This window comes from Hemibagrus wyckioides, linkage group LG05 (genome assembly GCF_019097595.1).
Source record: "Hemibagrus wyckioides isolate EC202008001 linkage group LG05, SWU_Hwy_1.0, whole genome shotgun sequence".
NCBI classification, from domain to species: Eukaryota; Metazoa; Chordata; class Actinopteri; order Siluriformes; family Bagridae; genus Hemibagrus; species Hemibagrus wyckioides.
In genome coordinates this window covers 11147606-11172571 of record NC_080714.1, presented here as the reverse complement: position 1 = coordinate 11172571, position 24966 = coordinate 11147606, and the positions used below count along the sequence as shown (strand labels likewise).

Genomic DNA, 24966 nt, shown 5'->3' with positions numbered 1-24966 from the left:
ACTGCCATCTGCAGTATGAAACCACTTAGCTTACACTGAGAGCTACAGAAAACGCTGAACGAAAGATTTTCATATTATACACTATATTGCCAAAAGTATTCGCTCACCTGCCTTGACTCACATATGAACTAAAGTGACATCCCATTCCTAATCCATAGGGTTCAATATGACGTCGGTCCACCCTTTGCAGCTATAACAGCTTCAACTCTTCTGGGAAGGCTGTCCACAAGGTTTAGGAGTGTGTTTATGGGAATTTTTGACCATTCTTCCAGAAGCGCATTTGTGAGGTCACACACTGATGTTGGACGAGAAGGCCTGGCTCTCAGTCTCCGCTCTAATTCATCCCAAAGGTGTTCTATCGGGTTGAGGTCAGGACTCTGTGCAGGCCAGTCAAGTTCATCCACACCAGACTCTGTCATCCATGTCTTTATGGACCTTGCTTTGTGCACTGGTGTCCAGTCATGTTGGAAGATGAAGGGGCCAGCTCCAAACTGTTCCCACAAAGTTGGGAGCATGGAATTGTCCAAAATGTCTTGGTATGCTGAAGCATTCAGAGTTCCTTTCACTGGAACTAAGGGGCCAAGCCCAGCTCCTGAAAAACAACCCCACACCATAATCCCCCCTCCACCAAACTTTACACTTGGCACAATGCAGTCAGACAAGTACCGTTCTCCTGGCAACCGCCAAACCCAGACTCGTCCATCAGATTGCCAGATGGAGAAGCGCGATTCGTCACTCCAGAGAACCCGTCTCCACTGCTCTAGAGTCCAGTGGCGGCGTGCTTTACACCACTGCATCCGACGCTTTGCATTGCACTTGGTGATGTATGGCTTGGATGCAGCTGCTCGGCCATGGAAACCCATTCTATGAAGCTCTCTGCGCACTGTTCTTGAGCTAATCTGAAGGCCACATGAAGTTTGGAGGTCTGTAGCGATTGACTCTGCAGAAAGTTGGCGACCTCTTCGCACTATGCGCCTCAGCATCCGCTGACCCCGCTCCGTCAGTTTACGTGGCCTACCACCTCGTGGCTGAGTTGCTGTCGTTCCCAAACACTTCCACGTTCTTATAATACAGCTGACAGTTGACTGTGGAATATTTAGGAGCGAGGAAATTTCACGACTGGATTTGTTGCACAGGTGGCATCCTATCACAGTTCCACGCTGGAATTCACTGAGCTCCTGAGAGCGACCCATTCTTTCACAAATGTTTGTAAAAACAGTCTGCATGCCTAGGTGCTTGATTTTATACACCTGTGGCCATGGAAGTGATTGGAACACCTGATTCTGATTATTTGGATGGGTGAGCGAATACTTTTGGCAATATAGTGTATGTTATTCTACAACTTCATAGCTTGACAGTTGTGGCGGTGTTAGCAGGTAAAACCAGTGCTTGAGAGTGACTGGAAAAATACCAGGTGTTGTTTTATTAATCTTCACTTGTCCAGGTAAGGCAAGCATGTATTCACTAAAGGCTCAGACAGGAGGGGAACCTAATGTGGTCTTCTGCTGCCCTCTAACATGCTCTACTACTGACTAAGAATGATTATTTTGAGTTACTGTAGACTTCCAGGCAGCTTTGACCATTCTGGCCATTCTCCCCTGACCAAAGCAGAACTGCCTCCAAGTGGGTGGTGGTGGTGGTGGTAGTTGTTGTTGTTGTTGATGTTGTAAGCACCATGCTGCAGTAACTCTAGAACAGAGTCTTCAGTCTTATTCACAAAGGGCAACTGTGGCTGCAGGCTTTCATTCCAACCAGACAGGTGCCACACCTGATTCCACTAGATTAATCAGATCATCTTGGTCTCCAATAAACTATTAAGTGTGCTCTTATTTGTCTGGTATGAAAGTCTGTAGCCACACCAGAACTTAGCAGATAAAACTGAAGCCCCCCTGTTTTAGAGACTGTTGTGTGAGAAATTCCCTAGAGTTCAGCAGTTTCCAAAATACTCACTCCAACACGTCTTTGCCATAGAATGTTGTTTCATGAATAGCAGTAACATTCAAGTATGCATACGTTAGGTTAAACATAGCCTGTTACACCAAGAAGCCCATTTGATTTTGAGCTTGAATTGCTGTTTGTGAGGAGTTTCACATGTTTTCCCTCTGTCCATGTGGGTTTCATAGGAATTCCTTGTACAGTTTAAGTGTTTTTTGTATTTCTTTAAATTGTTTAAATAAAGTTTATTCTATTCTATTCTATTCTATTCTATTTGTTAATTTCTTCCAAATTCTCATTGCTCATACATTGCTGGTTAATGGGGTTTATGTGTTCCCCAGGCCTATGAAAGGGTTGCACTGAACAATGGAAGTAATCATAGCTTTTCACAGTGCAGGACAGAGGGGCTAATGTTATTAACCCTGTATGTCAGGTTAGAACAAAATTTGCAGATCACATATATTTAAAAAAAAAAAAATAAATAAATAAATAATGAAAGTAGAGCAAAATATCCTCCATTGGAAAAGAAAGGTATATTTCATTTCTTTTTTACAGCCTTTGCTTAGGAAACAAGGTCACTGTGGTGCATTTCTGATGAATGGACATTGTCCACTCCATAATCCTCCCTTTTCCTCTCTTAGCTGTAACAGATGTAGTTATGTACGTCATAGTCATGATGGGGGGAAAAGTGTGATTTCTGTTACTTTAAATGTGGCATGGATGTTGGTGCCATATGGATTGGTTTGAATATTTAAGAAACGGATAATCACCTACATACAACATACAAGAGTGCCTAGAGTTTACACAGAATGGTGAAAAAACAAACAACATTGTTAATAAGTGAGGTCAGAGGAAAATTGAATGGTAATTAAATATACTCAGTATTCACAGGATAGGCTCTGGATCTTGAATAGGAGAAAGTGATTACTGAAAAGGAATGAATATTAGGTGCCTTAGGATTTTGGTGAAAGGATTAGTTAGGTGAGTTTCAAGTTTTTAATTTTGCTTTGATAAAAATATTGTATAATATAATTTTTACGTATTAGAATATATTTTGCAGTAGTAGCCAGTTTTAAAGTTTAGGATTTACATTGGAATTAGGCTCGTGTTTGGGCTGGTTATGAATAGTAATCATAATGCTTAATGTGAATGAAACCTGGCAACCCTGAAGACTAGAACCATTTCAGCGCTGCTTGGATTAAGGCACCATTTTGGCTCGAGCGTCATTGCGCCCCCTCGCGGGAGTGACGCGGCGGTGTGACGTCAGCTTCAGCACCGGACAGCTCATTCCCCCTTTTCTCCTCAGCTTGATCGACGAGGCCCCGTTTGCCCGATGGGACTCATTTTGACTCGGCTGCACTCACGCGGGCTCCTTAGAAAAAAAGGGGAGAAGGCAAGCAGAGAAGATACACAGAGAGAAACGACGCTGCAGCCGGGATCTGAGTAGAGAAAAAAAAATCTAATCCCACCCCTCACTTGACAACGCGACAACACCAAGCTCGTGAGATACGGTAATGTTTTATTCGCGAACAACCGAAACTATCAGTACAGCACCGCGTCTCGTCCGTGCTTCACTCGGATTAACAGAACGGCGTAATGCATTGAAGCATGACTGTGAAACGTGAGCGAATACGATGGGAACGTTTTGAAAATTTTACGATAAAATGTGTGTGTGTGTGTGTGTGTGTGTGTGTGTGTGCGTGCGCGCATGCGTGCATGTTCTCAACAGACATTGCGGCACTTTGCGCTGGCTCTGGAGCGCATGGCTGAATGATCTCACGTTGGCCATTAAGGCTTGTGGTTGGTGAAGGTGTTTTGTTTTTGTTTTTTTTCCCTACCGTTTTACGCAAATTCGCGATTACACAACGCGAGCTCATTTACTGAGGTATTGTTTTGGCGTAGACGTAAAGTGGACAGCGATGGTGCCAAATCACAGCGTCGTTGTTAGCGCTGCGGGAAACATTTAGTGTCAAAACACACACGCGCGCGCACACGCACACACAGGCCACATCATGTGATATGAAGGTGTGTAAGCTACTGTTTATGTCTGTAATCCACTACACTCGCGGCACTGAAGAAAGAGCATTGTCTAGCTTACTGTCCTTGATTGTTGATTGTGGTTATTTAATCAGATTGTTGAAATGACGTACGCACGGTTTTTACGTAGCCTCGTGGGTTTGGAGCATCGTACGGAAACACCGTAGCGTTCAGAGGACTGAATGATGCAGAACCATGTAGCGCATGATTCTTCTTCATGGAGCAATAAATGAGCTGGTCTAATTCTGACACTATAAAAATGAGCTGTCGATTAAACTAACTGGTGAGCCTGGTGTCAGAGCTACACCTAATGTCACATTCTTACAACTGTTATTATGATTACGATTATAAATATTATATAGACATTACAAAAGATTTTATTGATAATATAGTGATAATATAGCCACGGCATCGGATTTAATTAAATAAAAAACATACAGACTGTTATTATTATTATTATTATTATTATTATTATTATTATTATTATTATTATTATTATTATTATTATTAGCAACTCTAGTCCTGTAGGCTTCCTGCACAGTTTTGTATTTCCGTTTACATTCATGTATTTTTCAGACCTTTTTTTGTCTTTGTGGTAGTTTGTGATAGTAATGGGTTGTGTTATCATGAAACAATCTTGAAGCCATATGAAATCATATACACTATATGACCAAAAGTTTGTAGATGATCAACCATCATATCACATATGCTTTCTGAATATTGCATTCCAGATTTAGTCCCTCTTTGCTGTTACAACATTTTTCAGTATATCTGGGGATTTGTGCTCATTTAGCTACAAGAGTATTAGTGAGGTCAGGCAATGATGTTGGGTGAAGAGCTATGGGGTGCAGTCAGTGTTCCAGTACATCCAAAAAGTGTTCAATGAGGTTGAGATCAAGACTTGAGTTCTTTCACTCTGGCAAACCATATTATTGGGCTTGCTTTGCAGTGGCATTGTCATGCTGGAATAAGTTTGGGACCCTTTGTTCCAGTAAAGGAAATTGTGATGCTATTGCATACAAAATGTCCTAAAAATTTTGGCTTCCATCTTTGTGGCAAAAGTTTGGAGAAGGCCTACATATGGTTGTGATAGCCAGGTGTCCAGATGCCTTTGGCCATATAGTGTATGTATAAAATTTTGGGCAAAATATTCTGCTTCCAAATCTTAATGTTCAAGAGAATACAGGAAAACTGTACAGAGGACATGAGTAATGTTTAAGTCTGATGACAAGTAGAGCACAACAGAATACCCACGACAGCACTTAAAACCATGCCAACTAACTTCACAAATAGTATTTTTGTCCCTTTAGTCACTCCACTGATTGTCTCATTTCTTTTTCCAGGTATTTTGACATCAAACACCAGTGTTTTAGCCCTTTCGTGTCAACAATAAGGGCTCCAAATTTTGGGGTTTCTTAGATGAGTGTGGCTGCCCATGGCTTGTGTCCATGAGCAGTGTCCCTCCCCCTCCCTATCGGGATTCAGTACCCCAATTTCTGACACTCCATTTAGACGGCCAGACTCTGATGTGGCTGCATGTACCCCGGATACTGAACTCACCCCCACACAGTGTGTCCTGCGCAACGTATTGTCCATTGATCCTGTCGGGGATGGGACCCACACACGAGGCAACACTCCCACTCCTAGTGATGACCCTGCACAGTTCTCCAACAGTGTGCTAAAGCTGCATGAAGGTGGAGCTGAAGGGGGAGCTATGCGCAACCAGTCGGAGAGCTTCAGGCTGCAGGCAGGTGGAGGAGGCTTTCTGGAGGGACTTTTTGGTTGCCTGAAGCCGGTGTGGACCATGATTGGCAAAGCATACTCAACTGAAAATAAGCAGAGCCAGGAAGGTGAGTGAATCATGTGAACTCACATGATTGTTTGGCTGGTCAAAACTTTGATTGCTTTAGTTTTATTTAAGCTACTGCCTTAACCTAATGAATGAAATAATAAACTTTATGGATTTCTGTTGCTGAATTTTCATGAGTAGGCTTTTTTAATGGAAACATTTTTACATTTATGCATCAGTTTCTGAAAGTGCCTTGAGAAGTCCATCAGGTTAATGCAGACCTAGATATTTATTGCTATTTCCAAAATTAAAGCAAATACAAACAGTTCTTCAAACTCTTATACTAAGTCTGAGCTGCACTCCAGGTTTTCAGTAGTCATTATTTGGGCAAAAGTAATATATTAGCATAAAAATGGTTTCCTCAGAGTCCTGGGAGGTGCCCTTTGAGGAGATCTCAGAGCTCCAGTGGGTGGGCAGTGGGGCTCAGGGAGCAGTGTTCCTGGGCAAGTTCCATGGTGAAGAAGTGGCCGTGAAGAAAGTAAGAGACATCAAGGAAACCGAGATCAAGCACCTGCGTAAGCTTAAGCACCCCAACATCATCACATTCAAGTAAGTAAACAAATCAGATTGTGTGTATTGTTTGTTTCCGTAACGTTTTTACTGGCTTAATGTAGATCTAAGCATGTAGGCATGTACTTCTGATTCTGTTATAGATAATGTAAAGCAGTGTTACAGCAAAAAGCAATTACAATTAGAGAATCTTGAACAGTGTTATGTTGACTGCAAAGTGGTTCTGGGGAATTTTTTAAAATACTTTTTATGAAACATTTCATCTGTTGTGGATAATGGGAATGAGGAAGAGCAATAAATGTCAATACAGCATTATTTGTTCAATGATATTTTTTATTGAAAACAGAATAGATGGGTAGATGTCATTTACTCTACATTCAATGAAAATGTATGGTATTTTACATTTATAGGGGTAAAAAGTGATATTCATTCTTTCTTTTAACAGTCTTTTAACAGATGATGTAACTTGATGTACTCATCAAGATACAGAAATAGTTGTGTTAGTTTTTGCCAGATTATGATTTGTTGGAGTCTTAGAGCTGTGTAGTTTTTCGGGTTTTAGTTTCTTGATCTTGGCAATGTAGTCTGTGCTTTGTCTATGCTTTTTGGACATAATAAAAAATGATACACATTTCTTACAATTCTACACAAAATATAGAAATGTACATAAAAGATTATATAGAACTAAACACTAAATATTATATATTGTTTTGATAAAGTACAAAAGTCTACAACTGCAAAGTATTGATGCTTTAAAAAAAGTGAGGGAAAAGTTTCTGTCTTACATAAATCACAGTAAATAGTTTTTTTTTAATTTTGAAAAATGTATCCATTTTTTCAAGTACACAATGTTTCAGTTTTAATAATTTTATAATGAAATTGACTGATTGATAAATTCATGTGGCTTGGAGACCTTTTGTAGTTTGTAGGCATTGACTATCACACTTGTCACAATACCAGATATTCTTCTTCTTTTTTTTTTTTATCTAAAAAGGGGTCATAATATCCTTACATATTATCATTTTTTCTTTACTAGCGTACAAATTATTTGTAGAATATTTGATGTTTTCTTTTTTTTTTCCCTCTCTTTTTGAGGATTTCTTATAGCTCTAAAATGTTATATTTTAGATGTATATTTCATAGAGGAGCATGAATTAAGAAGACTGTTTGTCCAAGACTTTAGAACAGCACTGTATATATGTTTATAGGAAACATGCTAGCAGGTTTTTGCACAGTAATTAGGATTTTGATTCAGTTGTGTTCATTAAACGTCTGCACAAGATTGCACAAGAATTTGAACAACTGCTTTCATTGTCAATGAATAAATGGCTGTGAAAAACCTGTATAGTTTTTATGCATATCTGTGTTTGTGTATGTGTTTTAGGGGTGTGTGCACACAAGCTCCATGTTACTGCATTATCATGGAGTACTGTGCACAGGGGCAGCTGTATGAGGTTTTACGAGCAGGGAGAAAGATCACACCATCACTGCTTGTTGACTGGGCCATGGGTATTGCAGGTGGCATGAACTACCTTCACCTGCACAAGATCATTCACAGAGACCTCAAATCACCCAAGTAAGTTCTATATATATTGCTTTAGTTACCTCAGGACATTTTAATACTATGCATAAAAATCCAGAGACTGTTGCTGGCTGCTATATGTGCTCGTTATGCTGCCCATGCTTGGTAGGATGAAGAACATATGAAACATATTTTTGTATTTGGACAAAAATATGTCATTGAATCCCATATATGCGTACATCGATCAGTTATATGTTACATTAAAACCACTGATAGGTAAAGTGAATAACATTGATTATTTCGTTCAGTAGCACCTGTCAAGGGGTGAGATTAGGCAGTAGGTAAGCAGTCAGTTCTGTTGATGAAGTCGATGTCTTGGAAGCAGGAAAACTGGGCAAGTGTAAAGATCTGAGTACCTTTGAGAAGGGCTAAATTGTTATGGCTAGATGACTGGGTTAGAACATCTCCAAAATTGCAGGTCTTGTGGGGTGTTTCCTGGTATGCAGTGGTTAGTACCTGCCAAAAGTGGTCCAAGGAAGGACAATCATTGAACCAGTGACTAGGTCAAGGGTGCCCAAGGCTCACTGATGTGTGTAGGTAGTGAAGGCTAGCCTGTCTTATCTAATACCTCATAAGAGCAATTATAGTACATATTGCTGGAAAAGTTAATGTTGGTTATGTAAGAAAAGTGTCAGAACGCACAATGCATCACAGCTTGCTGCATATGCAGCTGTGTAGCTGCAGGCCAGTCAGAGTGTTCATGCTGACCCATGTTCACCATTGAACACATACAATGAGCACTTGAGCATCAGAACTGGACCATGGAGCAATGGAAAAAGATGGCCTGACATTCATGTAAATGTTACTTTGACATGCACCATCTACCTAAACATTCGTGCAGACCATGTACACCCTTTCATGGCAAACAGTATTCCCTACTGGCAATTGTCTCTTTCAGCAGGATAACTGCAAAACATTTTCACAAATGCTCTGAGGAATATATATATATATATATATTCCTTATATTATATATATATATATATATATGACAACATGAGTGGGCATAACACAAAGTGCCCACTTCTAAATCCATGAGCTCACAGACACCTATGATTGGTTAGTGTAACTATGATTAATAACAAAGAAAAAGTATGCAACACCTCCCTCCCTAAGAGTATGGCAAATTATGCTCTCTTTGACTTGCCCCACTTAGGAGCCAATCCTAGATACTGTATATTTGAGTATGGACATGCATTCTCATTTGTCTCAGGCAACTCAATGCTACACAGTGATGATAAATTATCATTGTAAAGACTGTGCATCTGTCAGTTAAATCAAGTGATAAGTATGGGAAATTGGTGACTAAAAACACAGATTCCTATTTACAAATGTGTCCAGTGTGGTCTGAATAGTGTGAATAGTCTAAAACACAGAATCTGTTGCACAGTTATTATTGTTATTAATACTGTAACATTGTGATGTAGTAATGTGTAGAAACACTGATTTATAGACTCCAAGCATATTGGGTTGCATTTTATTCATGAAGACATTTGCACACACATTTCCTGGCACATGTTTGACATGGGAGCAGCAATCAAAAACATGCCCTTTACAAGATTTGCTCACATCCTATCTTGTCTGGTTTTATTTCTGTTAGTATGCTGATTACCCATGATGACCTAGTGAAGATCTCAGATTTTGGCACATCAAAGGAGTTGAGAGATAAAAGCACAAAAATGTCCTTCGCCGGCACCGTGGCTTGGATGGCACCAGAAGTTATAAGAAATGAACCTGTCTCAGAGAAAGTGGATATATGGTGAGCATTATTGGCACTTTTTTTTAAAAACATGGCCGAGTGAGTGTGGGTCAGTTAAATAGTGTGACAGTAAATGATGGAGTGGGGTGAATGAGACTATGAGTGAGTACTACACACACACACACACACACACACACACATATATATATATATATATATATACTTATATTTCTCTTTTCTCTTTCCTCCAGGTCATTTGGGGTGGTTCTCTGGGAGATGCTTACAGGTGAAATCCCCTACAAAGATGTGGACTCTTCAGCTATTATCTGGGGAGTGGGCAACAACAGCTTGCAGCTGCCTCTGCCAGAAAGCTGCCCTGACGGCTTTAAGATCCTCTTAAAACAATGCTGGTGAGTGTGATCAAAATGATAGAGAACATCTGAGAGTTGCAGATTCATTTCCTATGATCTCCATTTACTGATTCTGGAGCATGCAATTTTCTAAATGAAATGGACCAATAAAGTGAGCCCTTCTCCTTCACAATGGTTTTGTTAATAGCTACGTAAATAAGTGACACTCCTTGTGTAACTGTGTAACAGAGAACTGAAAGGCTAGGATTTTGGGAGAATTTCAAAGACAGGAAAAATGACCAAATTTGAATTAATGTTATTATTCAACAGTTATATAGACACAGCAGTTTTGGTCCAATAATTAGAAAAATGGTTTTCCAAGAGTGCTGATATTTAGTATAAATTAAGTAGTTTTTTTTATCTGTGTTCATGACATGACATTGTAATTCTAGCAATAGTTTGTTAGACTGAAACTGTTATTACATTTACTGTCTATTAGTCATTTTGTGCATTGGTATGTCTACATGCAAAGGCTCCATCCAGCTGTGGCATTTATCCAGTAGTGAGAATGTAAATAAAAATCAAAGTAAAGCTAAGTAAAGTCTATGCTAACGGTGACATATGTGCAGGAATTGCAAGCCCAGAAATAGGCCATCATTCAGACAGATTCTGCTGCACCTGGACATTGCCTCAGCTGATGTGCTATCCACACCACAGGAGACCTACTTCAAATCACAGGTAACACACCCATGCAAGCATGCAGATATAAATGTACCTGTTTCATTAGCAATAAAAGATCCTTTCTGTGTTGCTGCATCTGCTTCATTGTACACATGGTGGGTATAGGCTGAATGGCGTGAGGAGGTCAAACAGCATTTTGAGAAGATCAAGTCTGAGGGAACATGTCTGCACCGGCTAGATGAAGAGCTCATTAACCGTCGCCGTGAAGAGCTCAGGTCAGTACCATGGCAACAGCAAACATCAAATTCATTTTAAAATCCTATTCCATTCTACCACTACCATCAAGATCTTATGGTTATTGCTGAATCAGGGAATCAGGAGTGCTTTTGTTTAATCAGTGTTCATTATCACAGTCATAGGGCAGAAGACTCTAGATGGGTGCTAAATGATATACTACATGCTATGCTCTTACACTATGCTTACACTATACACAATGTACTCTACCATCTAGAGTATATGTTTTAGAAGGGTTGTATTGTCTCCAGTGGTAAGCTAACTTTTTTATTAACCAGAGACATAAGCTTCCTAATCACTGGAAAATGATGTCAAATGTACACTGGATGTGACATTGTTAGCTTTATCAAAAGTGGTGAATTTTTAAAATGTTAAAAAATCACATTGGTTAATTTAAAAAAACATTTTCAAGATGTCTTCTCCAGTGGAGTGTTGTAAGCCATCTTGAAAATATTTCTCATCCAGCATCAGCACTTGGTAGCCCCACCCCTCTTCCACTAATAAGCAACGCTGCAGGCATCGAGTGTGTAAAGTGTCCGACATTCCACACTTAGTTTTTTCAGTTGAATAAATGCAGGTACTTAAAATAAACCTTTTTGCAATTTGGGATGCTCCGTCTGTGAACCATATTTATAAGTGAATAAAATATTGAATAAATATGTGAATAATATAAAATGTATAAACTATTATTACTAATGAATAGGACAGGTGGCACTCGAGCTGCTGTCTGTATGAAATTTCTCATGTACTCTTCATGTCCATGAGCACTTTCTTTGGGTTACTTCTGCTTCCAATAGGCCAAAACTATGTTCCAGAGAAACACCTTAAATGAGGGGCTCATTTCCAAATAATCCAATTTTTCTCTGAGCTATTTTATTATTTTTTTTAAATGCTCAACTGAGTAAAATTTCAAATGTGTTTCAAAACAGACATGCCCTTGACATCAGAGAGCATTATGAGAGGAAGCTGGAAAGAGCCAACAACCTTTATATGGAACTGAGTGCTGTTATGCTACAGCTAGAGCTGAAAGAAAAAGAACTGCTTAGGTAAAAGAACACACACACACACACACACACATTATTTCTATATTAAGTACATCATAAGTGGACATCATTAAATATATGTAATATGGAACAAGTATTAGTAAACTTTAGATGCATGATTATTGATGGGTGTGGATGGTATCAGGGGATCATGGTGGTTAATGCTTTTGCCTCACACCTCTGGGGTTGGGGGTTTGAGTCCTGCCTCCGCCCTGTGGGAATAGAGTATGCATGTGATTTAGGGGTTTTCTCTGGGATCTCCAGTTTCATCCACCAATTTAAAGACATGAGTTTTAGGCTGATTGGCATCTCTAAATTGTGTGTAGTTTTTGATTGGGAGTGTGAGAGTGTGTGCAGTTTTGCCCTGTGATGGGTTTTTAGATCATAATACCTAAAAAAAAACACAAAGACAAAATTTGAGCATATGTCACAGTACCATAATGTAAAAAAAAAAATCTTTCACAAATCTGGTACCTTTCTAACTTAAATGTTGGCATGATGGTTTCTGAGAAACAACAATAATAATAATTAAATGTAATAAATGTTCTGGCATAATCAATATGGTTATGCCATATGGTTCATTTTCTCCCAACCCATAAAAATACACAACTGTGTTTACAGAAGGGAGCAATGCCTGGATAAGAAATATCCTGGGCTGTTCAAACACCATCCTTCAAACACAGTGGATAAACTCATTAAGAAGAGGAATGTACCCCAAAAGCTTCCATCGCATGGCAAGAGGTGAGTGCTGCTGAATGTAGAGGGATTTCTTTGTTCTCTTGAGACATTTTGTGCTTTATGTGTCTTTGAGATTTGTGTTTTTGATTGTAATTGAAGTTTCCAACTTGAAGACATGAACTTAGCCCTGAATTAATCCTGTTAATATTGTGTTGAATACCTGGAGTGGAGCAATGCTGGCAATGGAGCTTTGTACTCACAAGTGTATAGTGATAAATGGCACACATGCAAAAAGATTTTATGGCAAAACTGAATTACAGTTGGTGATGTTCACAAAACCCCATAAAGAGGTGAAAGAAAAGGAATTTTTCATAGGCAGACTTAAGATATTTAGATTCAGGTTTATATCAATAAAAATAACTATCCAAAATCTAAAGACAAATTTCTAAACATGTACAATAGTGTGAAATGAAAATGGTTTGTCATGACAAAAAAGATCTTTATAAAATGAATCGTTCTGGTTCTTGTTTGTGACTGGCTGAACCACACTCAAAGCCATCATAAATTACTCTTTACACATGTGACATCATTACATCAGCATTACTACATCAAATAAATTGCTTAAAAATATCCAGAAATTTGATTTATAGGGCAAGTGTTGATGAGTGATTGAAAGAGATGGACAGGATGGGGAAGATAAAAAAAGAAAGGAAACACGTTAAACTTAATGAGTGAGAAATTGAAGAGCTGCATTTTACATTTGTTATTCTAATAATCCAATTCATGTGGGGGGAAAAATAGAGTATACAGTTTGCCAGTGCGTTAACATACAATAATACACCAGACTACTTGTTTTTGTTAGTTACATGGTCAAATATGCATCTGAGACATATGATGAACCACTTCCTCTTTCAGTAATGGTGATTGATATCAAGCTAAAAGGTATTAACACCACCTACTAACCAAAGATGAACCGTTTATAATTAGTATGTTGCTGCATCTGAGTGTTGCTTGGCAACAATTTTGCTAAATGTAGATGAAGGTCTACATTGTTTGATGGAAGAACAATTATTTGTTCCTTGTTCTATTATTATTATTATTATTATTATTATTATTATTATTATTATTATTATTATTATTATTGATTCTTGGGGCCTTAGCCCTCTGTAAAAAGGGGAAGAGGGTTCCTTAATTAAAGCTAAATGTTCCAGTAACCTAATGCAAGCTCAGTCAACTTATTTACACAGATCTTAATATTCTCCTTCCTTATAGCTTTTCATTTGTCTTAATTGAACAGCTAGTTTGCCTACAGTATTTATGTAAATAGATATAGAATGTGTTTAACCTTTTTTCCATATTAAAAATGTTTTAGTAATTCGTGTTTTATTAATGACACTATTATGAAATTACTAGGTTTCACAAAATGTGCACAACTGAAGTTAAGCTATAATTAAAAAATAAGCTATTTTACACTTGATGCCATAGTCCATATAATTGTTCTGTGTGTACACACTCTTACAAACAATTTATGAATACATTTGTTCATATGTTTCCTATGTGAAACTGTATATAATTGTCACAGTTTTTCCATAGAACATTTAGGACATTCTGTGTCTTTGTAATCTTCAGTTCAGTTCAGTTTTATTTGTATAGCACTTTTAAAATGAGACATTGTCACAAAGCAGCTTCATAGAAATCCTGTCAAAACAAAAACATCACAGGAACAGGCAGTTGTTGCCTGTATTGCAGGCGGGAGTGGGCGATTAGTTTTGAAGCTTGCAGAATCAAAAAAAAAGGCCACATTCTTTAAAATAGGAAAATGTTATGCATGGTGGGTTGCTAGCATGCTCATATATACCGTGTTCATTAATTCAAATGTTTCTCTGGATCATAATAGGTTTAATATGGCTTAGTGGTTTAGAACATGATTGGCCTGATTGCTTTGGTGTATATCACAGGTGAGCAAATGTAGTGGCTTTTTGTCTCTTGATTATGGAGCAGGAAGGAGTGGTCAAACTTCATGCAGGGATGAAATAAAAAAAAGTCCCACACACACCCACACACTTCTAGCAGATCAGTTAAAGCAATATGTTGTATCTTATCCTCAAAGTTTGGACTTCAGTTATTGACCGATTGCATAATAAAATTGTAATGGCTATTTGTTTAAAACTTCTTTACTTCTTTATTTTTTCATACACAGACCTGACCTCCTAAGATCAGAGGTCATCCTCCCTAAAATGGACCCTGGTGTGGTGCAAGTGACAGTTCCTTCTTGTGCTAATCGGACCTCCACTTCACCAAGTCGTGCCCGGAGGGTTAAAACACGGCATCGCAGGGGGGGGCGAGGAAGCAGTGGTGATCTCTCGGGGCCCAAACACTCCGCTGGTACCTCCACAAGAGAGAGAGAAGCGGCGCCCAGTGCAGTGCCCATTGGTTCTCCAGCAACCGATCAGACAGTGGGCACTGCTTCAAGAGGAAGCCAGCTGGAAACACCCCCACTTAAACTGTCCTCCTCCAGCCCAGACCTGCTTTGCTCCACCCATGGAGCTGAGGGTGGAGCCAGTGGTGGGGCTGGAAGTCTAAGCGTGTGTGAAGGGCTTGTTAGCGGAGTCCGAGGTGTGGCTGAAGCCGCTGTGGGATTGGATGAAACTCCGCCACGAAGCGACACAGCAAGTGAGGATGCTGCATCGCTCCCATTCTCAAGCAGTCCAGATTCACCCTGTTGCGCAAGAGGTGTGGCTGTGGGACGGGGACACTCTCTTGGGGAGGAAAGGGAGGAAGGAGCTGGGGCAGTGCGATTGCCAAGGGGAGCCAGTGGCAGTCATTTGACTCCATCAGCTATACTTTACAGAGCAGCTATTACCCGCAAGCAGGTGTGTCACTTCCTCTTACTCTTTCTCACACATGCTTAACTATAGGCTAATGTATACTAATCAGCTGAATAGTAAGAAAATAAATGAAAGTTTGTGTACATTGTGTCACACAGCGCCGTGGCGTGTCTTCAGAGGAAGAGGAAGGAGAAGTAGATAGTGAAGTGGAACTGCCAAGGAGACGGTAAGTGAAAGCATATTCATGGCTTTGTAAATGAAAACACTAATGCTATTTTCACATATACAGTGATGTTCACACTACAGCAAAGTTGCCGGTCACTATACTATGAAGTCACCACTAGGCTGTCCTACCATTGCTTGCCAAAGTTAATAACGTTTAGCAGCCAGTGGCATAACTAACATTCCATGTGACAACAAATCGCTTTCTTTCTACTAAAGTGAAACATACTGGAGGAAAAGCATTTGTATATAAGCATCATATCATAACAAATAAAGGAGTAGCAGTGTGTGCTCTACTGTCTTCACTCCCATTGGTAGTAAGCTAGTAAGTAAGTAAGCTAGGTGGACAATTTTAAAGAATAATCGATGAATGTAAAGTGTAAAAGCTTCTTGTAAAATATCACAAGGGTTCTCACCTTTTTACACTTAAGCTAAAATGGGCAATACATAATATATTTAATTAATTTATGAAAATTATGTGATCGCTGTAGTGCAGGTGTGTCATTAAAAGTAATTATTTTCATATTCACTGAAGAAATTAAAGCAATTAAGCCATGTGGTTGTCAGTACAATAAAGAAAAAATTTGCATTTGAGTGTAATCATTTACCAGTCATTCTGGTAGAATCTGTAAGGATTTACATGATATGGGTTCTATTGTGTAATGAAAGTATCTAATCCACAGTAAAAGTACTATTATCTTAACATTCTGACGTCAGATTTTTTAATGATTAGTTTCCTGACATGTCTGCCTTGTCTTCAGACGGCCAACTAGTATATCCAAGTGCCAGTCGGTGTCCACCTTCAGCTCAGAGAATTTGTCTGTCTCGGATGGAGAGGAAGGCCATACCACTGACCACTCTCACAGCGGCACACCAGATGTGGTCAGCACTAATACAGATGAACGGCTGGACGATCGAAGTGATGATCTCATCTCACAGGGCTCTGAGATCCCCGCTGACATCACAGACCCTGCAATCTCAGAGAGGGAGGCTGCTGCTCTTGAACAGGAGAGAGCAAATTTTGATCTGGAACAAAACATTTTAGAGGTGAAAATTTAAGATCCACCCACGATATGAATGATCTCAAGATGAAGTACATGTATTTATGGGGGCTTTATGATGTCACTATCAATTGTTTAAAAATTCAGGAACCCTCACTAATCACTTAATCTGTTACATGACTAAGTGTTACTTGTTCCTTGTGAAAATGCCTAAAATGCAGCATGTGGAATGATTTGATGACTTCATCATACAAAGTTTTGTGTAAATAGTGAGGCATGATCACTTGATTAGCCTGTTTGCATTGCAGCTCTGGCTCTGCCTCCTCCCTCTGTGTATGTGGAGTTTGCTTGTTCTCCCTTCTATGGGGGTTTCCTCACTGCTCAATGCAAGAGATTTCCAGCATCCCCATTTCTGTTTGATTTGGATGCTTAAGATTTATCTTTTTGTAAGTTCTACTTTATAATGAAACCAGCTTTGTGCTAAATGATCCTGGTATTTGGCAAAATGCATGAAGCCATTAACCTTCACATGAAACCATATATGCAGAAAAGCACGAACATTTAATATTTCCCAGTGCATATCAGATGCTGTATCTTTATATGCAGTTCCCAGTATCCTAACAACATGCTAATGATTTTCATGGGCAAAATGTTTGAGCTTTATCTCATCTGGCCACAACACATGATCCCATTTGCAGGTCTAATAATACTTGCAATAGCTGCAGCACTGTGTGGGTTGTTCATAGGAAGGAGGGTTTTTTTTCTTATTGTAAACCTTCCAAACTATTTTTATAGACATGGTAAATCTGGTCTGGTCTTGTCAACGACAACAACAGATAAAAAACCTTTTTAAAGAATCTTTCAAGGATAACAATAAAATTCGCATTATTTCACACAAATAATAACAATAACAACATTGTTGTTGTTTATGTCCTTTGGCGACTTCATGTTTGGGGTCGCCACAGCGGATGATTCAATCTACATATTTACTTTGGCGCAGGTCGTACACTAGATGACCTTTCTGACGCAACCCTCCCATTTTGTCCAGGCTTGGGACCAGCACTGAGAATTTACCCCTCAGTGGCTGGGTTGGTTCCTTGTCCAGGAATCAAACCTGGGTCACAGCGGTGAGAACATAGGATCCTGCTGCTGGACCACATAATAATAATAATCATCATAATAATCATAATAATGTATATATGAAAATATTAAAGATAGCAATCATTTTAGTTTACTATGAATGCAAAAAAAATGCGTTTTCATTAACCTGAGATAATATGAAAAGAAAAATATAAATATCTGGAGACCATTAATTCATACACTAATTACATTGCAATTTGTAAATTTCAGTGCTAATTATTTTATAGAATGAACAAACAAATGTGAATTCATTTTGATGTCTGAATCAGCCGAGGACCACTTTGATATTATAATGCGTACTGTCCTGCAATATTATAATGAATTGATATTGTTATGGAAATACTCACATGTAAACTGACATAATTGTTAAAGGAGATTTATTATATAGCATTATTCATACAGTATTTGTAACATTTGTGAACGTAATCAAACCGATGATTACTAGCTAAACAGACCTCCTTTTGCTTTCTTAGCCTTCAACTTTTGGACTTGTTTTTTCAAACATTATCATTATTAAAAAGAAATGCACAGAGCAGATGGTTTTAAAATCATATAAAAATTGTATCTTTGTGTCCCCCTGCCAGACCCGGGCGTTGTGTGAAGATTCAGATTGTGACAGTGCTGAGCTCGACCAATCGGGGAGTGGAGAACCAAGTCGCCCCCCAAGTGCAGGAGGCTGGGGTCAGGGTCCTCAGAACTAACAAACATGTGCATACAAAAACACCCAGCCCTGTGCATTTGTAAATATTGTATATATATATTCACCACAACACCTACCAGCACACTTCCTCATTTGTAGTATCACTAAAACACCTGATACACCAGACATACACTTTTACACAAACACCATGAAATTGCCTATATTTGGGCCTGTAACAAACTGGTGATGCAGAATCAATTAATTAAAGAAAAAAAAGCAAATATTAGCCATTTTAAGAACATACTTTTACAAGCTTGTCATGATGTCAATGAGATTCCAAAGACCAGGGCCCCATTCTTTGTACATGGCTCACATATCAATTAGAATTTGGAATAATTTGAAATAATCTGAAAAATTTTAATTTGGTTACTCAAAGCAAGTTCAAGGTTACAGGTGTTCCTTCCGTTTACTAATCAGCTCCAACACATACTCATAAAGCTTGAAATAAATTACAGTCTTATCTGTAGTTGTACTTACATATACCTATTATACTTGAACTCATTTATGTCTTCAACAAAAATAGGGCTACACACTTTTCCATAGATAATGATTATGAAAGGTGCTGACTCTTATTATCTGGAGGCATTATAATAACACATACTGTCATCGTCATATCTACATCCCCTATACATGTCTATTCCTGTCTGAAATAATTACTGCTTCATTTCAACCACTGAGATTTGATAGTGATCTAAGGTTACTCTGTGGGATTGGTGTGGGAATTAAAGAGTGCAGGAAGGAATGTTTGAAACTAAGCAGGCAAGAACAAGCAAAGCAAATAATATATTAGAGTTATAGAACAAAACAAAGTGTTCCATGCAGAATACACCTTTATTAGCTAGAAATATCAATGCTTTTTACCAGGAGTGGCAAAAATTTTTTTTAGCTCACTCACTACAACACGCACATAAACACAAATAATCCTATTTAGCATCTGTTTCCAAGTCTTCAACATATATCCCTCACCGTCTCTGACTTTGGGCCTCATTTATGAATCATTTAAAGTTGTGTGTATAAGTTCTTGTATGCCAAACTAAAAAAATCCTGTCAGAGTTACAAAAGTTTTGGTAACGCTGATTTTCTTTTGCTGTTCATGTCCGCATGCATAATTACCCTTAAATTACTATGCCTGCTGCCAACACAGCTGAGTTATGTCCACAAAACCTGATGAAAGGCAAAGCTCATAGAGAGCTGAATGACAAAATGACCAAATGTGAAAAGAGCACCTCTGTCCTATAATGCAGCTCAGCCAAGGCAGCACCTTCTATAGACACACACTTCCTCTTCTCTTAGGGTAGCATTACTTTCGTTCTAATTGACTGGTTTATCTCATTTGAAATTCATTTATTTTTTTTGACTTTCATTAAGGTAATATAAAACAAGTGAGTTTCACAGAATTTCGTGCAATTGACATAAATTGTCTATTTAAACTATTTAAACTATACAGCATAATCCATACAAAAAAAAAAACTCACTCCAACTTAATCAAGGTACACAGTAGTCTCCTTACACAAATTCTAATGTTTTTCCAAACTGGACTTTCGGTGATATCACTTTGCTAGTGTAAATGCAAACTATTTTCAAGTGAAATGCTTGCATGCACATTAATAAATGAGGCCCAATGTTTCTTTAAATGAAAACTTCCATCAGAGTTCTGGACTACAGTTCTATCTTTAATGAGTGGATCAGCAGGAGGTAGTTATTCAGTTAAGTTGTAGTTATTCCTAGCAGAAATATTGTTTTAGTTTGCTAGGCAATGCACTAATTACTGCTCTAAATAAAAGAGATTATCATTGCAGCACCCCACAATTGAACTGTGTTCACATGAACACTACATTTAATACTGAACTGTCCTTACATCTTGGCTTTGTTGATATCATCTTTGCCAGTTATTGTCCAATTGGAATGTCAGAATATTCTAGTTCTTGTGCTATTGCAGTTGAATCATCCAGTATACAATTATTTCAAATAAATTGCTCTGAAAAATGAAAGAGCTAAAAAAAAAAAAAAAACCCTTGAGGCTGAACAATTCTCTGTCTGAGTAGTGCTGTATTGTTTGTCAATATTATTTTGTTTGCTTTTTTCCTTTAGCATTTAGAACAGTTGGATTGAATGCGGATGCAAGAAATGACCTTTGCTATTGTCAGCTACCTTATGTCTAAATTTTTTTTAGATGCTTAACCTAACCCAGTAATGTTTTATTCATAGAACACACTAACATGGCTAGCTACTTTTTTTTTTTACTTTTTACTTTTCACAGCACACATGATAACAATTTTGTCCAAGTGTAGGCTAGGAGTTAGACAAGTCATCAGCACAGCTACTGCTTGTTTCATGAGTTGAGTAGGCCTTGATTTTTTATTTCTGCTGTAAAGCAGTATTTATGGTTTATAGATTGGAGTTGTTTTAGATTCTTAGATATTAGATGGCCCTAGTATCTCAAATTTTCCTCTAGAATTCCTTTCTGGTCATGTGCTTCCATTATAGTTGTCAAAATTATTTGTAATATGCTTTTCCTAACACAGCTCTAAACTTAACCCTAGCCTAACCTTAACATAGATATAGCAATGTACAAAACTTTTATGTTAAGTTACAGTTTCACGCTAGTATTTTTGACCCGTTCCACTAGAGGGAAAAAGCAAAGCACACTTTAGGCTATAAGATTTATGGAACCTCCGTCATATTCATATAGGACTAAAGCTCTTGCTTTTGTCATTTCTAAAGCAGAGTTCTTTGCCAGTTTTCTGAATGATACTAACTGAGACAGCATGAGAGATTTTCAAAGTTTAAAAAATTTTGCCCTTGACTTGTCTTTGTGAATTCACATGAATTTTGACATGAAATATGAATTTCTTACATGATATATGCTTATGATAGAAAAGCATGGCTTATCACGAACAATCTATAAAGAATGGGGCCCAGGAAATTGCCACGGAAAATTTACAGATATTTAGAACACATTTTTTGAATGAAATTTAAATAAAAATAGATAATTTGGGAATTGAGGATTGGATTTATTCACAACAAGATGGTATTGGTATCTGGCCAACTAACTAATGATAGACAGGAAACATGGCAAATCTAATACAAGAATGCAAGCATGATAACGTTCACCAAACTGAATCAACATTCAGTTAATCACTGAATCACTTAAGTGTCATTTCAGAATCTTAACTAAGGAGCAACATTGAATTAACATTCAGATATTTTTCATCTTCGTATTGCCTCCTGATCTTAAGATTTTTTTCCTTTAATAGGGACATGCAATATGTACATTACAAATATTCGGAAGATGACACTTTTATTTTCTGTACTTCCTGTAAAAAAAACCATGGTGTAAAACAAAACAAAAAATTTTTTGGATGTATGAGGATTTTAACTTCATAGTTTTGAGAGGTATAATGAACAAAATGCATGAAGTCTGTTTGTAAGCGATTTCATTTTGAATTCATTGTTTTTATAAATTTAAGAGAAATCTTTCCTTTTTTTTTTACCTTGAATGTGTGTAATAGCCTTGTGTTGCTTGTAGGCACTTTATATAATAGAATGTTAATGTCCACTAACTTATCACCTTCTCATGACACTAAAATTAATGTTTAGTGACAGATGGGTTTAGGTCAGGAGCAAAGGATGTAGATCAAAAAAATGCAGAATGTGTGTAGCTTTTGTAGAATATCCTTTGAATATGTTTCAAGTCAGCACAACATATGGGGGACTGTCATGAGTTTTTCCTTTAGAAATAATTCCACCTCCTGGAGTTGTACCGTCATACAAAGTTCTTTTCCAAGCTTATCTAACACACCTGACTCAGTTAATCAGGGTCTTCTGAAGATGTAGTGAGAGCAGAGGATTAGATATTCGGGCTAAATGGTGTAGGACGGTAGTACGTTGGGAGTTGGATTATTAACAACTAACTGTTCAAAAGCCACCATGTACAAAGTGTTCCATAAAATGTGACTCCAAGGTCCAATCAGGAAAATGGAAACAAAATTAAGAACAATTGTGATTTGATGATGTCTGTTATCCTAGGGTCAAATCAGTCTAAAACCTTTTTTTCTTCTTTTTTTCAATGAAAAATTCTCCTTGTATTGATTTAAAGATACAAACAAAAACATTTAGGAGGATTTTTCTTTTCCAGATTGGAGCTATGAACAAAACAAACAAACAAAAAGATGTGTTGGTCACTGTCATATTTATTTTACTCATTGATTATTAATTAATTAATTAATTTGTTTGTTTGTTTGTTTGTTTGTTATATAAAATAATACTTTTTTTATTATATAAAAAAAAACTTTTTTTCCCACAAAGTCCTGAGATTCTGTGCAGATATCTATCCACTCTAATAAGCACTTGATTTGATCCTGGATAACCATCTTTGGTTTAAAAAAAGGAAGAAAATCACTTAGATAATAACTAGACATCAGGCAAAACTTTATATCTACTTCAGGTGGTATGGGTGCTGAACTTAGGTTTGATGAGAATCCTTTTTCTCAAGCTTGTTTTAACTCAGTAATCATGTTGACCAATGTACATATATAGCGAAAATAATATTTAAGTGACATTATTGATGTAAATGCAGATATATTAATAAATCACTATGGGGCAGTTTTCTTGGCACTGGTTAAAAAGTATTCTTAAGATTTGTGATTATAATCTTAAGGTTTCCCACCATTGTATAATGTAAAATTATGGAATAGGTGGCATTATGAGATCTGTTTATGTTTCCAGTATCATTCTGCAATTTTGTACAACTGAACTTGAACACTGGCCATGGGTGAAAGCTCATAATGATTACTCAGTGCTAACTGTACTCAGCACTGTACTGTGGAAACACAAGGTAGTTATATGGTGCTTTGAAAATAAAAATTAAACATTATGTTTGACTTCTGGATAATGAATAGCTAAGCTTTTCTTTCTATGAATGCGTATCTTTACAGCTGGGACCCTATTCAATTGCATTCAAGCCTGATAGCTGTATGTTGTTTTCAATTATTTCTAATAATCAAAATGTTGAAAGGTAAAAGTTGGCTAAACATTATATACATATTAGTATATATATATATATATATATATATATATATATATATATATATATATATATATATATATAAAATCAAAATATAAATATTAAATGACACAATTCAAAAGCAAGTAGGTCGAATTTTTAAAATTTAAAGACCAAAAAGGTATGTACACTATTCCAGAGAAAGTCAATGTATATGCTTTCACCCATGGCCTGTTCTTCTCTTAAGAGACAATCTGAAGACTACACTTTCTTCCATTTTTGTTTAATCTCATTGAATAAAGATGCAAAAGAGCCAAAATCAAGAACAACCCCACAAACCCTTGTTCAAGGTTCCTGTCTGTAAATATGGCACAATATGCAATATGTAGATGTTTTGACAGATAATTATTCCAAACTGCAAAAGAGGTTTTAATAGAGAGTTTGAAGAATGCATTGTTTGCAAGACTCAGTAAATAGGGTACTGCTTTTACTACGAAAAGTAGACTGAGGCTACCTACCTCCCCTTTTTGCTCTTTATATGACAGGATGTATTGCTCAAATGAGATGCACTTTCTTTCTTTTCTCTACCTGATCTATCAGATTTCCTTGTTGAAACACACTGTAATCATGCAGACATGTGGAAACAACTAACTCAATATATGAATGTGCAAAATTCAAGCAGTCTGGTTCTATGTGATTTTCTTTCCTTTACATTTTAAGAAAAGGTTAGATCAATAGATTTGTGAAACAAGTGTAGCCTCAGCTATTAACATCAGACTCATTTTTATGAAAGGGCACTGACCCTAAATTGAGCTATATCCAACGTCTGTTGGATATATAATGTAGTTTGCCTCTGCCATAAATCTGGAGATCCTGCTAAGTCAGACCTTTAGTGACATGGCACATATTTACATTTTATATTCCAAATTCAGTGATTACATGAGTTCAGATAGCAGTACTGATATATGTTATATAAAAATATGGAAGATCAAGAGAAATGATCTTTGTTCAGTTGTCTAGAACCATTGTCAAAAAAACGTTTTAGGCTTCTACTCTGGGAATGCAAACGGGATTCTGGGTATGTTCACAAAATGAATTATTGGGTTTTTTGGGTGCATAATTGTGGGATGTGTTTTGAAGGGGGTGCATTAAAAACTTAAAACCTATGTCCTAAGACAGAGTATAAATGTAACTATTTAAAATATATTTAAATAAGTTATGATGGTGATCAAAATAAAAACCTTTAATAGACCACACTAAGTTTTGTTTGCTGTTTATATTGCCAATATATGCCTAATACACAAATGGTACCCACTTAAAGGCATGTATTCCTTGTTTTTTCTCACAGAATGACATGCCATTAATACTTATATGTAATAACAGAAGGTTATGCAACTATAGTTCTATGAGAGGAC

At 37.4% G+C, this 24966-nt stretch overlaps 1 protein-coding gene across 1 annotated transcript; it reads left to right on the top strand.

The window, feature by feature from the left end:
* The first annotated feature begins 3186 nt into the window (after positions 1–3186).
* map3k12 (mitogen-activated protein kinase kinase kinase 12) lies at positions 3187–23163 on the top strand. The gene is made up of 14 exons (XM_058388803.1): positions 3187–3446; positions 5316–5822; positions 6187–6370; positions 7716–7907; positions 9511–9669; positions 9861–10019; positions 10589–10697; positions 10806–10915; positions 11864–11980; positions 12599–12718; positions 14856–15528; positions 15642–15709; positions 16467–16752; positions 18431–23163. Exons 2-14 carry the CDS (start codon positions 5408–5410, stop codon positions 18545–18547), a joined length of 2709 nt encoding a protein of 902 aa, XP_058244786.1. The 5' UTR covers positions 3187–3446; positions 5316–5407; the 3' UTR covers positions 18548–23163.
* Positions 23164–24966: the final 1803 nt, after the last annotated feature.

Coding starts and splice junctions, on each gene's coding strand:
- map3k12 (XM_058388803.1), top strand. CDS start 5,408: ATGGCTTGTGTCCATGAGCAGTGTCCCTCCCCCTCCCTATCGGGATTC. Junction 6,371..7,715: donor CCCAACATCATCACATTCAA/GTAAGTAAACAA, acceptor TATGTGTTTTAG/GGGTGTGTGCACACAAGCTC. Junction 12,719..14,855: donor CTTCCATCGCATGGCAAGAG/GTGAGTGCTGCT, acceptor TTTCATACACAG/ACCTGACCTCCTAAGATCAG.